General features: G+C 53.7%; 1 protein-coding gene across 1 annotated transcript in view; it reads right to left on the bottom strand.

The window, feature by feature from the left end:
• Nucleotides 1-12,778, bottom strand: part of Csmd1 (CUB and Sushi multiple domains 1) — a 1,029,359-nt gene that overhangs the window by 41,552 nt on the left and 975,029 nt on the right. The window contains exons 51-52 of the mRNA XM_070015936.1: nt 10,468-10,662; nt 5,171-5,344 (exon numbers count right to left, since the gene is read on the bottom strand). Coding sequence (XP_069872037.1) covers nt 5,171-5,344; nt 10,468-10,662 — 369 coding nt within the window. The remainder of the gene's footprint in view (nt 1-5,170; nt 5,345-10,467; nt 10,663-12,778) is intronic.

The following is a 12,778-nucleotide window of genomic DNA, read 5'->3' as shown; positions in this document are numbered from 1 at the left end:
TTCATATTTACTCCTTCATTGACATTTGCCCGTAGCTTAAACAGAGATCCCTATGTGTTTTTACAGTAATTCTATAGCACAAGTTACCGTGTTAGTAAGTCACAAATTCTAAATTTCTCAAGAAACACCTGCCAGAAATTGCTGAAGAAGGTGTTGGGGCTCTAGGTCTGTGGCCAGTTCACGCATGCCAATCTCACCAGAAGCCTACAAGTCAGGCACTGATCAGACAGAGGGACCAGAGAAGCTAGTGGCCTAAAGAATTCGTACAGAGTCTGCATCTGGATTTGCAGACGTGGACGGATTTAGATCAACCCATCAGAAAGCGATGGCTAAATTTTCTGTTAGTTCAAGCATAACTTCCCAGTTCTATTCTGCAAAATTTCTGGACCTGAACTAGTCTCCACTTCGCCCACGCTGGCTGCATTGCCGTGGAAGGGATAATTCACCACCTTCCAATGCCAAGTTGTTTTTGAGAATCAGTGGCAAAACCAAAAATGTAGTCATAAGGTGTGTTCTTTCTATTTTACACTCCCACCACCAAAACAGAACAAAATCCACATCACACCAGTGCCAATGCCGTATTTTGTGACTAGCTGAATTTCAGAGCCAGAACAATGTGAAATTTCAACAACAAAGCCTTGGACAGACACCTCCTGTGCTGTGGACAGGACCTGAAGTCTGCAGGGTGGACGTCATACCTCGGGAGAGACCTGAGGACATGTAGGCACACATATGAACCCATGCACACACGTCTGCACACACCACACACGCGTGTACACACACCACACGCATGCATGCACACATATCCCCACACCACACACACATGCATACACCACACACGTGTGTACATACACCACACACATGTGTGCACACACATCCCCACACCACACACATGCACAGACACATGTACACACACACACATACTCCTCTTGGAGGTGCTTGTTGTAAGGCTTCCTTTTCAGTGTGTCAGTTACCAGCAGGGCAGATACTAAGTATCAATGTGAGAGTAGAACTCCATTTCTAGAAAAACTCCTATCCAAATATTCATCCTTAGCATTTACTTTGTGGCAACTGGTGCTTCATTGCTGAGGATAAATGCCAAGTGTTGAAGGTCCTGACCTTAGGGGAGTCAGAACCGCAGCAGGCTGCCAGGTGTCTGCGGACCACGTCTCTTCTGCTGGATGTCACCTGTCCTGCTGGTATGGGTGGACCCCTTCTCTGGACTCGTCTTTCATAGAGATGAGTGGTCATGGAATGTCAGAGGGACCAGCCACATATATGTGCCGAACAGTGACTACAAGCGTGAAACATGCATGGGTTTGCGTACACCTCCACATCTGTACGTGTCAAGCACCCTGGGGAACGCGGACGGGTGAGACCCTGGACGCCTCCACAGGCAGCTGAGCTGCTGAGAGAGGGTGTGGGCCCTTCTGCGGCTCCGCACGTGGCCGTGGCTGTGCAGGTCTCTCTGCTCTATGCGCTGCACTCTGGGCGCTAGGTGCTGACATCAGCCCGGAGCCTGGCCACAGCGCCTCCAGATGCAACTTTTGACCAAATATCTGTCATTCTAGGAAAGCAGCAGCGATTTAAGGCCATACTCAGTAGGAAGAAAAGTTCAAGCCAGTACAATGGTCTTTGAGGCTTTCTGAAATCTTTCACCTGCTTCCTTTTAGTGTTCCTGTTGTTCCGCATAGTTCCTAAATACACATGCTTCTATTCCTGTGCATAAACTGCACCAGTCTGCATCGCTTCCCCGGCCTTCTGTGTCAGTGAAGCATCTATGCAGCTTTCAAAGTGAAGTCTAAATCTATGCTGGGTTCTCAGACCTGGACAAATGCTGAAAGAATCATTTGTATGGACCGACAGGAGGTGGGCCTGTCTCTGGTGAGCTCTGAGGAACTCACCTCAGGTTTAACCCTGGTAGCCAGTGTCCTGGTCTCACAAGGGAATGGAGCCAGCACCTGGCCCAGCACAGGTGTCTGCAATATTACTCGAGCCCTCTCTCTTGATCCCTTGGTTAGAACTGTCTAGGTCACCTGACTACCCGATTATCCACACATAAGCTATTTAGACCACGTATCACATCCAAAATCACCTCAGCCTGTTTGTGTGTGCTGAAATCCACATCCCAGAGATGATCTGAACACACTATATTAAAAGGTAGCCCGGTGTGAAAGTTGATCCTCATTATGGTATGAAAAACCCTGAGCAACACAAATGTCAAAACAATCAAAGTGGCCTCCTCCCTCTTCTCCACCTATAGGACACTTCCTGAAGAGCTTTGCTGTTCTTTCCTTTTGACATTCATGATTCCCAGCTTATCATTAATAGTACTTGGTATCGACCACATTTGTTCTTAGGTTATAGATTCCATTAAATGAAGTACTTTGTCCTATTAACCTTTTCAAGTACTCTGCGGCTCTTGAATAATGAAATAGATATTGTTAGACAATGTTCTGAAACACACGGCCAAGAGCTCGCTGCTCTTACCCTGGGCAAGAATAACACAAGCATAAACTGTGAGGGGTGAAATTGGTTGTTTCCAAATAGTTTACTTTTCCTGACTAGGACACACATGTGCTTTGTACATGAGATCCTTCAGCAGAGACAAGGGGGGGGGGAGGATACATTTTTCTTCTCTAATAGCATCTTTTGGACCTAAGAGGAACATTATTGTTATCAGCTGTTCTGTCAAATGTTTTACCTGGACCTCTCAAAAATACCAAGCATTTGAAGAACACATTCCAAGCTCACGTGACAAGAGCCACAGCATATTTAGTCTGAAAGAATACTTTGAATTATGTCATCTAGCTGATTAACCATCTGAGCTTCCCTCGATATTGCACATACCGTAGAATTTGCTTCCTCATGGTTATTATAGCTCAGCTAATGCAAACTTACTCCAAATAAAAACCTATCTAATAAAAAGATAATGTACATTTCAGAGATGCCTTGACTGTCATAAAGAGGCCACCAGTGGGAGCGCTGTCAGGCCGTTATGTATTGAAAAATCTGAACAATAGAAGTGTTGTCAAAGAAGGACATTTGCAACCGGGGACCAGACTGCAAACATAACTCCTCCTCCAGGTCCTGTGCTCAGTGCTGGGTTTGAGGTAAATTAGCACAGGAGAGGCAAACACCAGCATTAATTAACGGAGGCTGGCACACCAGACATCCCCGAGGGACGGAGGCTGGGGCACACCAGACATCCCCGAGGGACAGAGGCTGGGGCACACCAGACATCCCCGAGGGACGGAGGCTGGGGCACACCAGACGTCCCTCAGGGGCACGGAGGTGTCTGGAAGCAGACATGAGGTCAGTCTGCCCAGAGCTGAGGTCTGCAGCCTAGAGAGACATGCCGCACTGCCCAGACGGGTGTGGATTACAGCAAGTCCTTGGTACTTCACAGGGCCTTGGCAGACCCTGCTGAGAGGCAGAGGGAGAAGTCAGCATGGGGTAGCTTTGAGACCTGTGTGTACAGTTGTGTGTAACTCCTCTGCGTGCTGCCTGCATGCATTCGCCGTCCTCGGTCAGGGGTTCTGGGTAAGACTTCCTGCTACGACCTCTGACCCAGTGGAGACATAGTCACGGAGCGCGTGGTGAAGAGGATCTATCCCTACTCTCCATAGACAAGGCTCTCTTACTGTCTACGGGGCTCCCGTGATGGCCAACATGCCTGGCATATCTGCTCAACCAGCAATGTGTCTGTGGCAAGTGTCCCCGTGAACAATGCCGGACACACCAGAGTGCCATGCACAGAACCTGTTGTGCAAGCTGGTGCCCCGTCTCCACAGACATTTCTTCTTACACACCAGACGCTGCACTCATAGCCGGGAGCGTGCTTCTGCAAAAGCCCAGGCCGTGACAGGCGGTGTGGAGTCGGAACCCACACATGCGAGGAGGCTCGGGGCGGGGCACCGTGGGGACCGCTGACGCCAACACAGAGCGTTCACCGTGTGAGCAGGCAGCACGGGAGGCTTCGAGGGACTTGGGGTGAAAAGATAGTGTAACGGGGTAGGTATTAGGACTATGATAAAGAGATATAACTGGGTGGGCACGAGAACTGTTTTTACTAGAGGTAGGAAGGCTCTGTAACTAGGTGGGAGCTGGTGGTTCTAAGGACTTAGGCTTGAGTAATTGTAGTTGGTACTGGAAGTAATGAGGTACGTGTAGTAGTAAGGCACAGGAGGCACCGCGGTGGGCACTGGAATGACAAAGGACCACCCCTGCGAAGGCCAGGAGAGGGGAAGGCGTCCTGCAAGGGCTCAGCACCACTAGAGAGGGGAAGGCGTCTGACAAGGGCTCAGCACCACTGCGCTGCCAACTGCGTTTTCAACAATGTTCACACGTTTGTTCCACAGAAATATCATCGTCCCTTTCTTCAGTCATTACACTGTAAAAAGCATTTCATCCTTGGAGGAAAAATAAGAAAACCAAGCAATGACAGCTCCTTCCCAGTATAACAATTCAGTCTCTTTTGTCTGGGTCTGGGCACTGTCCCTCAGCTCTTCAGCTCAAGGCTAGTGCTCTACCACTTGAGCCACAGCACCACTTCTGGTTTTCTAGTGGTTTATTGGAGGTAAAAGTCTCACGGCCATTCCTGCCCGGGCTGGCTTTGAACCGCGATCCTCAGATCTCAGCCTCCTGAGTAGCTAGGATGACAGGCGTGAGCCACCGGCGCGGGCTTTAACAATTCACTCTTTATGGTCCTATTCAGGGGTCTGAGCTTGTCCAGCTTGCTCGCTCCCCGGCCTGGCTGCTTCACGGGAGGCGGAGTCCTGCCCACCCTGCTGCCCGGGCTGGCTTCCACGCTCGCCGCAGTCTTTGGGATGCAGCTAGGAGTCGCCAGCACCAGCCCACTCCAGTTTCTGCATATAATTTGTGTATTTGTAAAAAGATAGAACGTATAGGTTCTGAAATTCATGCGTGTGCTTTCCAGAAGCACAAAGCCTTTGAAGATGGCCTTTGAGTGTGTTCTTTGCCCTCTTTAGGACAGTCCCTAGGTCACCCTGTCTGGCCAGCTCACATCGCATGGACTGAGACTAACGGCGCTCTGGAAGCAGGGACAAGTCTGGGCCGGCATTTGGGGACCCGTTTCAAGGCATCTTGAGTGGAGCAGTACAGGGCCGGAAGGACCGGAGGGCAGCAGTACAGGGCCGGAAGGACTTACCCAGGCACTGCGTCTCGGGTCCGCTCCACAGGCCGTTTGCCAGACACTCCCTGGCATGGGAGCCCACGAGTGTGTAGCCCGTGTTGCAGGTGAAGATGGCCGTGGCTCCGTACGTGGTCAGCGTCCCGATCTTGTTACCGTTGGGAGGGGAGGGCAGGCTTCCACAGGAGATGACTAGAGGAGAGAGGGGGAGCGTGATCTCAGGCCCAGACATCCTCACTGCTCAGAATAAACCACGCATCCCAATGGCGGCATCACCAGGATCGGGGCGGGGTGGCACCAGTGCTCCAAGCCCAGTGTGCTTTCTACAGCCCCTTGACACAAGACCCTGAAGAGGAGGGTTGAAAATACAGCAACTCCCCAAATATTTAGATCCCTGAAATCACCCATTGTTTGTTTTTTGCTCATCCTTCAACATGTACCATTTATGGATGTGTTCACTGACAGCGAGCATATCTACTATCCTGGCCAGTACACGCCTGGCGTGCATGCTCAGACCCACGTGGGCCTGTCAGGATGAGTGTGGATGATCTGCACCGACGTCGCCGGGCAGTGTTCAGGCCATCCAAACCCCATGGCAGAACTGAGTCTATCGTCCTTTCTGTTGCTTACAAAATCGGTTAGATCCTGACCAGGACATGCGGTACGTTCCAGAAGCTAGCAAGCATATGTACGAGCTAGGTCTTTTGAGTTGTAGGAAGGGTGAGCAGGTGTCCCAGCATGCCTCCAAGCCTGAGCATTGCCACTGACTAAGCACTCGGGCACAGGAGACAAAGCAGTCACCATATCAGAGACACAGGACACAGCAGACACAGGACGTACCAGAGACACAGAACACAGCAGACACACAGGACACAGCAGACACAGGACACAGCAGACACACAGGACACAGCAGACACAGGACACAGCAGACACAGGACACAGCAAACACACAGGACGCACCAGAGACACAGGACACAGCAGAGACACAGGACGTACCAGAGACACAGGACACAGCAGAAACAGGACACAGCAGACACAGGACACAGCATAGACACAGGACACAGCAGACACAGGACACAGCAGACACAGAGGACACACCAGACACAGGACACAGCAGACACAGGACGTACCAGAGACACAGGACACAGCAGACACACAGGACACAGCAGACACAGGACACAGCAGACACAGGACACAGCAGACACAGGACACAGCAGACACACAGGACACAGCAGACACAGGACACAGCAGAGACACAGGACATAGCAGACACAGGACACAGCAAACACAGGACACAGCAGACACACAGGACACAGCAGACACAGGACACAGCAGACACAGGACACAGCAGACACAGGACACAGCAGAGACACAGGACACAGCAGACACAGGATGTACCAGAGACACAGGACACAGCAGACACACAGGACACAGCATAGACAGGACACAGCATAGACAGGACACAGCAGACACAGAGGACACAGCAGACACAGGACACAGCAGACACACAGGACACAGCAGACACACAGGACACAGCAAACACAGGACACAGCAGACACAGGACACAGCAGACACAGGACACAGCAGACACAGGACACAGCAGACACAGGACACAGCAGACACACAGGACACAGCAGACACACAGGACACAGCAAACACAGGACACAGCAGACACAGGACACAGCAGACACAGGACACAGCAGACACAGGACACAGCAGACACAGGACACAGCAGACACACAGGACACAGCAGACACACAGGACACAGCAGACACACAGGACACAGCAGACACAGGACACAGCAGACACAGGACACAGCAGACACACAGGACACAGCAGACACACAGGACACACACACAGCTCTGTACTGCAGATGTATGACCACTGTGGTGTGGAATCCCAGTGTCAGGCCCCAGGCTTCTAGAGGCTCCTGGGTGATTTAAGTAGTAAGAACAGAAGTCTTAGAAAGCAAGGCAAAGGGCAGCATGCAGACCTCCGAGTGAGCTCTAATGAGGAGAGGCTGAAGCCAAGCTGGCAAGCAGTGTCCACATCAACAGTCACCGGCTGGCAGCGGGAAAACCCCGCACCATGGCCCTCACGCCACAGCCGGGCCACAGGCCACCCACGTCCACAGGTCCGGAGGTGAACGTGACAGTCCCTGGGCCCCGCTAGGGTGGGTGATAACACGCAGCACTCAAGACTGTGCGGCTGTCTCAGAAAGGACAGAGACACGTTCATCCCGCCGAAGCCACACGTGTCGGGAACCACTCGGCAATGGAATCAGCGGTGAAGACCTGCGGGGCGATTCCTGCGGTACCTGCAGGCACCACGGGCATCAGCCCTTCAGATGCCGCCTCAGTTCACGTGTGCGGCCCGCTGCTCAGCGAGGTGACCAGCAGGGTCGTGCGACAGACACTGGGAACGCAGTACTGGTGCTGGGCCCCTGGGCCCCGCGTCACCGTGGGCCGCGCGGGCAGGCAAAGGGAACACGTGTGCTGCACGGCACGTCGTGAAGTCAAGGAGGACTTAACATTTCTAAACCTTGGTTTTAACTGGTCCAAAGCCTTCTTCCCAACACACTATTACTTCTACCTTGAGCTATGAGATTTAACAGATAGCCATTTAATTAATGGGACCATGTTTTGAAACTGTGATGCTTACAGCAATCTGTGGAACGGAAGGTGACTGTGTCCCCCCCCCCGCCCCCTCCCCCCTGGGAAAGGTGTGGGAGAAACAGCGAGGAAACAGCGTCCCACGGAACTGGCACAGAAGCGCAGTCTCCTGCTGATGGTGCCCATCGGGCTGTAAGGTCAGCCTTCTTGGCAGAGTATTGCTGGGACTCATAGACAAGAACAGGTGCTCTCCGCTGATAAAGACCGAGAGACCAGATCCTGCCCCAGCTCCCAAGGCCGCGACCCGTCAACAGGGCCATGCTTGCCCAGTGAAGGGCCGGGGATCAGATGGAGAGCAGGCTCAGCGTTCATGCTTGGTGTGCCCCAGGACACGAGCGCACACCGAACAGTCACGGTCACACTGTGCACAGCCGACAGCCACATCATGCAAGTGCTTACAGTCACGCTGCACAGACCCCGCGGTCACGCTCTGCGGGGAAAATACACTCGTGTGTATTTTCTTGATGCTAGTGATTTATGGATTTTATGACTTTTTTGTTTGTAGGTAACAGAAAATAATGTAAATACAGCGTAAGTTTCTAACACATATTCTCACTTTACTCCTTGAAGGGTAAAGATTTAAAGGTGTTTAGTATGTCCCAGCACTATATCCGCTGTGCTTTTCCTGATGCGATGACACTCAAGTATAGATATCTGCTCTATAAAGCGGGAGGCTCTGTTCCCCGGATGGACCCGGACCACACAGCCCCCGCGCTCCAGTCAGTGCAGGACCAGCGTTAGAAAGAGGGCTCCGGGACGGCAGCGCCCTGGGGGAGCCTCTCCCGGGCAGCGGCATCTCACGATGAAACTGGTCTCAAGAATCAGGGGAGGCTGAATCTCTTCTTATTTGGCAAACAGTCTTGAAAATATAAGCGGTAAACAACTTTACACTCATGATCAAAAAGGTGGTTCCTGCAGGGTAAGGTTTCTTCTGGCAGAGTCGACAAGCTGACGGCGGTCCCATCAGAGCATCTATTTTCGTGAACAGCACTGCATATCCTTTCATGGAAAGAACAAGAACCCAGGAAGCCTCCAACTATGTGTCTGAATCCTCTGGAAACCTGATGCTGCGTGAGCATAGAACTGTAGGTCCATGCCGTGGGCCCTGGGCAGGGGGAGCACTAGGAACCAGCCAAGACCCTGGGGAATACGCGGGTGGAGAGGCCTGGCCCGCAGGGCGTCCCTGGAAACCTTCCTTCTGAAAGCTAATCTGCTTTAGCCCCTGCTTCTGGCTTGGAGAAGGCGGGGAGCCTGACACAGTCCCCCAACACCACCTTCCCTGGAGCGGGCTATGTGCAGGAGACAACTCCCAGAAACCTCTGGGGACACGGAAGGCTTCCCTTGGCAGGCACCAGGGGCCAGCGCCCCTCCCTCCCAACGCCCCCCGGGTTCCCATGAGGAGTTTCTAGTTTGTGCCTAATTAACATTTGTTCTTTGAGAGCTGCAAGTTCTCTCTAAACACTAAGCATCTTCCTTTGCCTCCCTCGGTTTGGATTTGAGTTCCTTCTCATTGAGTGGAGTATTATACACACGTTACTGTGTTTCAACTACCTGTGAATATGCATGATCATTTCCTGAAAAGCATCACCGTTGTTAGGCCTTGCACAAATCAGTGTGGCCTACTTTTCTTTCATTCTCATTTGTTATGAGATGTACTCAAAGCCTTAATTGTCCCTTGGTGAGAGAAAAACCAAGCATACACCGCACGATGGCTGTGAAACACACACAATCCTCAGCATAAATGGTGCTCCCCAAACCTCATGCGTTTCTATGTGGATCTTATAACACAGCAGGTTCTTATTTGTCTTGGAGCTGACGTGAGCTCTTTGAGGGTCCCGACAGGAAATGGTCACTGAACATGAAAGCACATCACCCATGTCCCACACAGTACCGACAGTTCAGGCCACAGCAGCACAGGCTTGTCACGGAATCGTGCAGACATGTCACCTGGCTCCACCCTCATCTACAGGACTGCAACGGTGGAGCACCATGGTGGGGTCACCCATAGACACAAGTGCCTTAGAAGTGCGTCACCGGGGAAGACCTGTGTCACCCGGGAGGGCCTGCGTCACCCGGGAGGGCCTGCGTCACCCGGGAGGGCCTGTGTCACCGGAGAGGGCCTGTGTCACCAGGGAAGGCCTGCGTCACCCGGGAGGGCCTGCGTCACCGGGGAGGGCCTGTGTCACCGGGGAGGGCCTGCGTCACCGGGGAGGGCCTGCGTCAGCGGGGAGGGCCTGTGTCACCCGGGAGGGCTTGCGTCACCCGGGAGGGCCTGCGTCAGCGGGGAGGGCCTGCGTCACCTGGGAGGGCCTGCGTCACCTGGGAGGGCCTGCGTCAGCGGGGAGGGCCTGCGTCACCTGGGAGGGCTTGCGTCACCCAGGAGGGCCTGCGTCAGCGGGGAGGGCCTGTGTCACCCGGGAGGGCTTGCGTCACCCGGGAGGGCCTGCGTCAGTGGGGAGGGCCTGCGTCACCTGGGAGGGCCTGCGTCACCCGGGAGGGCCTGCGTCACCCGGGAGGGCCTGTGTCACCAGGGAAGGCCTGCGTCACCCGGGAGGGCCTGCGTCAGCGGGGAGGGCCTGCGTCACCTGGGAGGGCCTGCGTCACCCGGGAGGGCCTGCGTCACCGGGGAAGGACGCCACTCACCTTTACACCTGGGCCTCTCCTGTCCGGCGCTCCACGTACCATTTGCTTGACACTGGAGGAGCCTGCGGCCTTCTAAGAAGTAGCCAGGGCTGCAGCTCAGCAGGACCTGGGCCCCGAACTCGTTCATTGACCCCGACACCAGCCTCCAGAGGACGTGGTCTGACAGCTGGGCCTCGATGCTGGGGCAGGGCACCGCTGCAAGAGAAGCAGGTCACAGTGAGACCCCTCGGCTGAAGCCTCCGTCATCAAGGCCCGAGACAGACGCCAGTCCCTACTTATCATCAAAATCAAATACCCAGTGTCTGCCTGCCGTCCCAATGATGGTGAGGCAGGGGCAGAGAGGTCAGACGGCACATGAAGAGCCGAACCCTGACCCAGAGGCCGGCGGGCTGGTGCCACCCACCAGGCTCTGCACCGGGAATGGCGCAGATGCACGCACGGATTTTCTGCATAAACCTCTATCAGCACCCGGCGGGGCCCAGTCCCTGAACCCCAGCGCGGACACTAACGGTTAAAAGTCAGTTGGCCTGTTCCTTTCTTTCTGTGGTGCGTGTGCATGCGCGCGCACACACACAGGGCAGCCATTTGTTTTTGGATTTATAGACATGCAACTCAGGCCTGCAGCCTCAGCCCTGGTGGGGAAGAGTCAGCCATGCGCCGGAGCGGACATCTCTCCAGCCTCTTGGGGGAAGGCTGGAGCAGCTGTGCGCGAGGTCTCCGGTGACAGGCACAGGGCGCTCAGAGGCGTGGGGCGCACAGGTACCGGCGGCACAGGGCGCCACTGCCGGTGCCGGGAGACTGAAAGGGAGGTGAACACTTGTGCGTCTGTGGCTGATTTCACTGGAGTTTCACAGTCACCTGCAGCTTCCTCCCTGACATTCACCCCATCTACGAGCTCGGGGCTGGCGAGGCTGGCTGGCGGCCTTCGTGAGTCTGGGGAATCAGCCTGGTAGGGTCTTCAGAGCCGAACAGAGACGGTTTACACGTAAGTCCCACGGGAGTTCGTTACAAGTGAGTCAGACATGTCCAAAATGCTGCTAACATCTCACCCAGAAAATTACCAGGACTCTGCAGATACGCTAAAATGTAACCCTTTTGGTATTGTGAATAGTAAAACCAACAACAAAGTAAGACATGTGAACAAAAGCTTGTTAAAGTTGGGTACAGCTGCTCATGCCTGTAATACCAACTACGTGGGAGGGGCAGATCAGAAGGATCTCAGCTAAAGCAAACTAAGAACAATGCTAGTGAGACTTCATCCCAACAGAAAAGCCACGTGTAGTGGCACCCTTCTGCCATCCAAGATGCACGGACAGAGGAAAGAGTAACGGCCCAGGTGCTCCAGGCAAAGGCATGAGAGCTCATCTGACAAATAACGATTCTTAGTCGGCCTGGCTCAGGTGACAGGGTGCCGGAGTTCAAATCCCACCACTCAAAGCAGGGAGAGGAGGGTAATCCTTAATCTGATTTCCTTTTTGAGTTTGAGATGCACCCATTGCTCTAGGTTTATATGGACAGAGAGACGTTTTCCTAATAAAACTCTAAAGCCCCTAGGTCCAGCTCTCAAACTGGACCCTTCAACAACATCCACACCAAGGAGTCTGCGGAAAACAAAAGACACCATTTCCCTGGGCTGTGAGTGCGTCCATGGCAACGAGGTCATTGGACTTGATTTGAGAAGCTGCTTTTTAAAAGCTTGCTGTGAGCGATTCCAGTTTATTCAGGCTCATTCATCCAGCCAGGAACAAACCAGAAAGGCTAACCTGGGAAGGGATCCACACCATGCAGACCTTAAGGATGGACCCACGAAGCCCTGCCCTAAGTTACAGGCCCTCCTCGCGGATCGTCCCTAACTGTCCAATCAGCCCCAGTGAAGGGAACAACTGTTTTTTTTTTTTTTACGGGAGGCTTTTTTGTTGCTGTTGCCTCTTACACACTCAAGGTGGTAAGTGTGTCTCATGATGAATTTGATCTGCACAATTACGATTAGATGCCATCAATGTGAATACTGCAATGAGTCTCCTAGCACAGATGTTCAGGGGACCCTGGGTGACTGGGCTGACTGGACGAGGAAGGGACGCTGGGCCACGCTCCAAGCACCCCAGAGGACAGGAAGAGCGCGGGGCGCAGGGGGGCAGGGCCTGTGGGGTCCACCGTGGGAGCCATCGGAGCCCTGGACCAGGCCATGCTTCCAGCGGGCCTCCCAGGGCTCCCTACACGAGCGAGCTGGAGAGCCACCTTGAGAGGGGCCTGGGCTCTGCTCTCAGCCACGTGGTGGGGGGCGTTCCCCAGGAATTATGGAAACGACTGG

The sequence above is a fragment of the Dipodomys merriami genome, unplaced genomic scaffold (assembly GCF_024711535.1).
Source record: "Dipodomys merriami isolate MVZ:Mamm:240054 unplaced genomic scaffold, mDipMer1.0.p SCAF_12, whole genome shotgun sequence".
In the NCBI taxonomy this organism is placed as follows: domain Eukaryota; kingdom Metazoa; phylum Chordata; class Mammalia; order Rodentia; family Heteromyidae; genus Dipodomys; species Dipodomys merriami.
The sequence above is the reverse complement of the archived record's forward strand: the minus strand, read 5'-3'. Positions and strand labels throughout refer to the sequence as shown.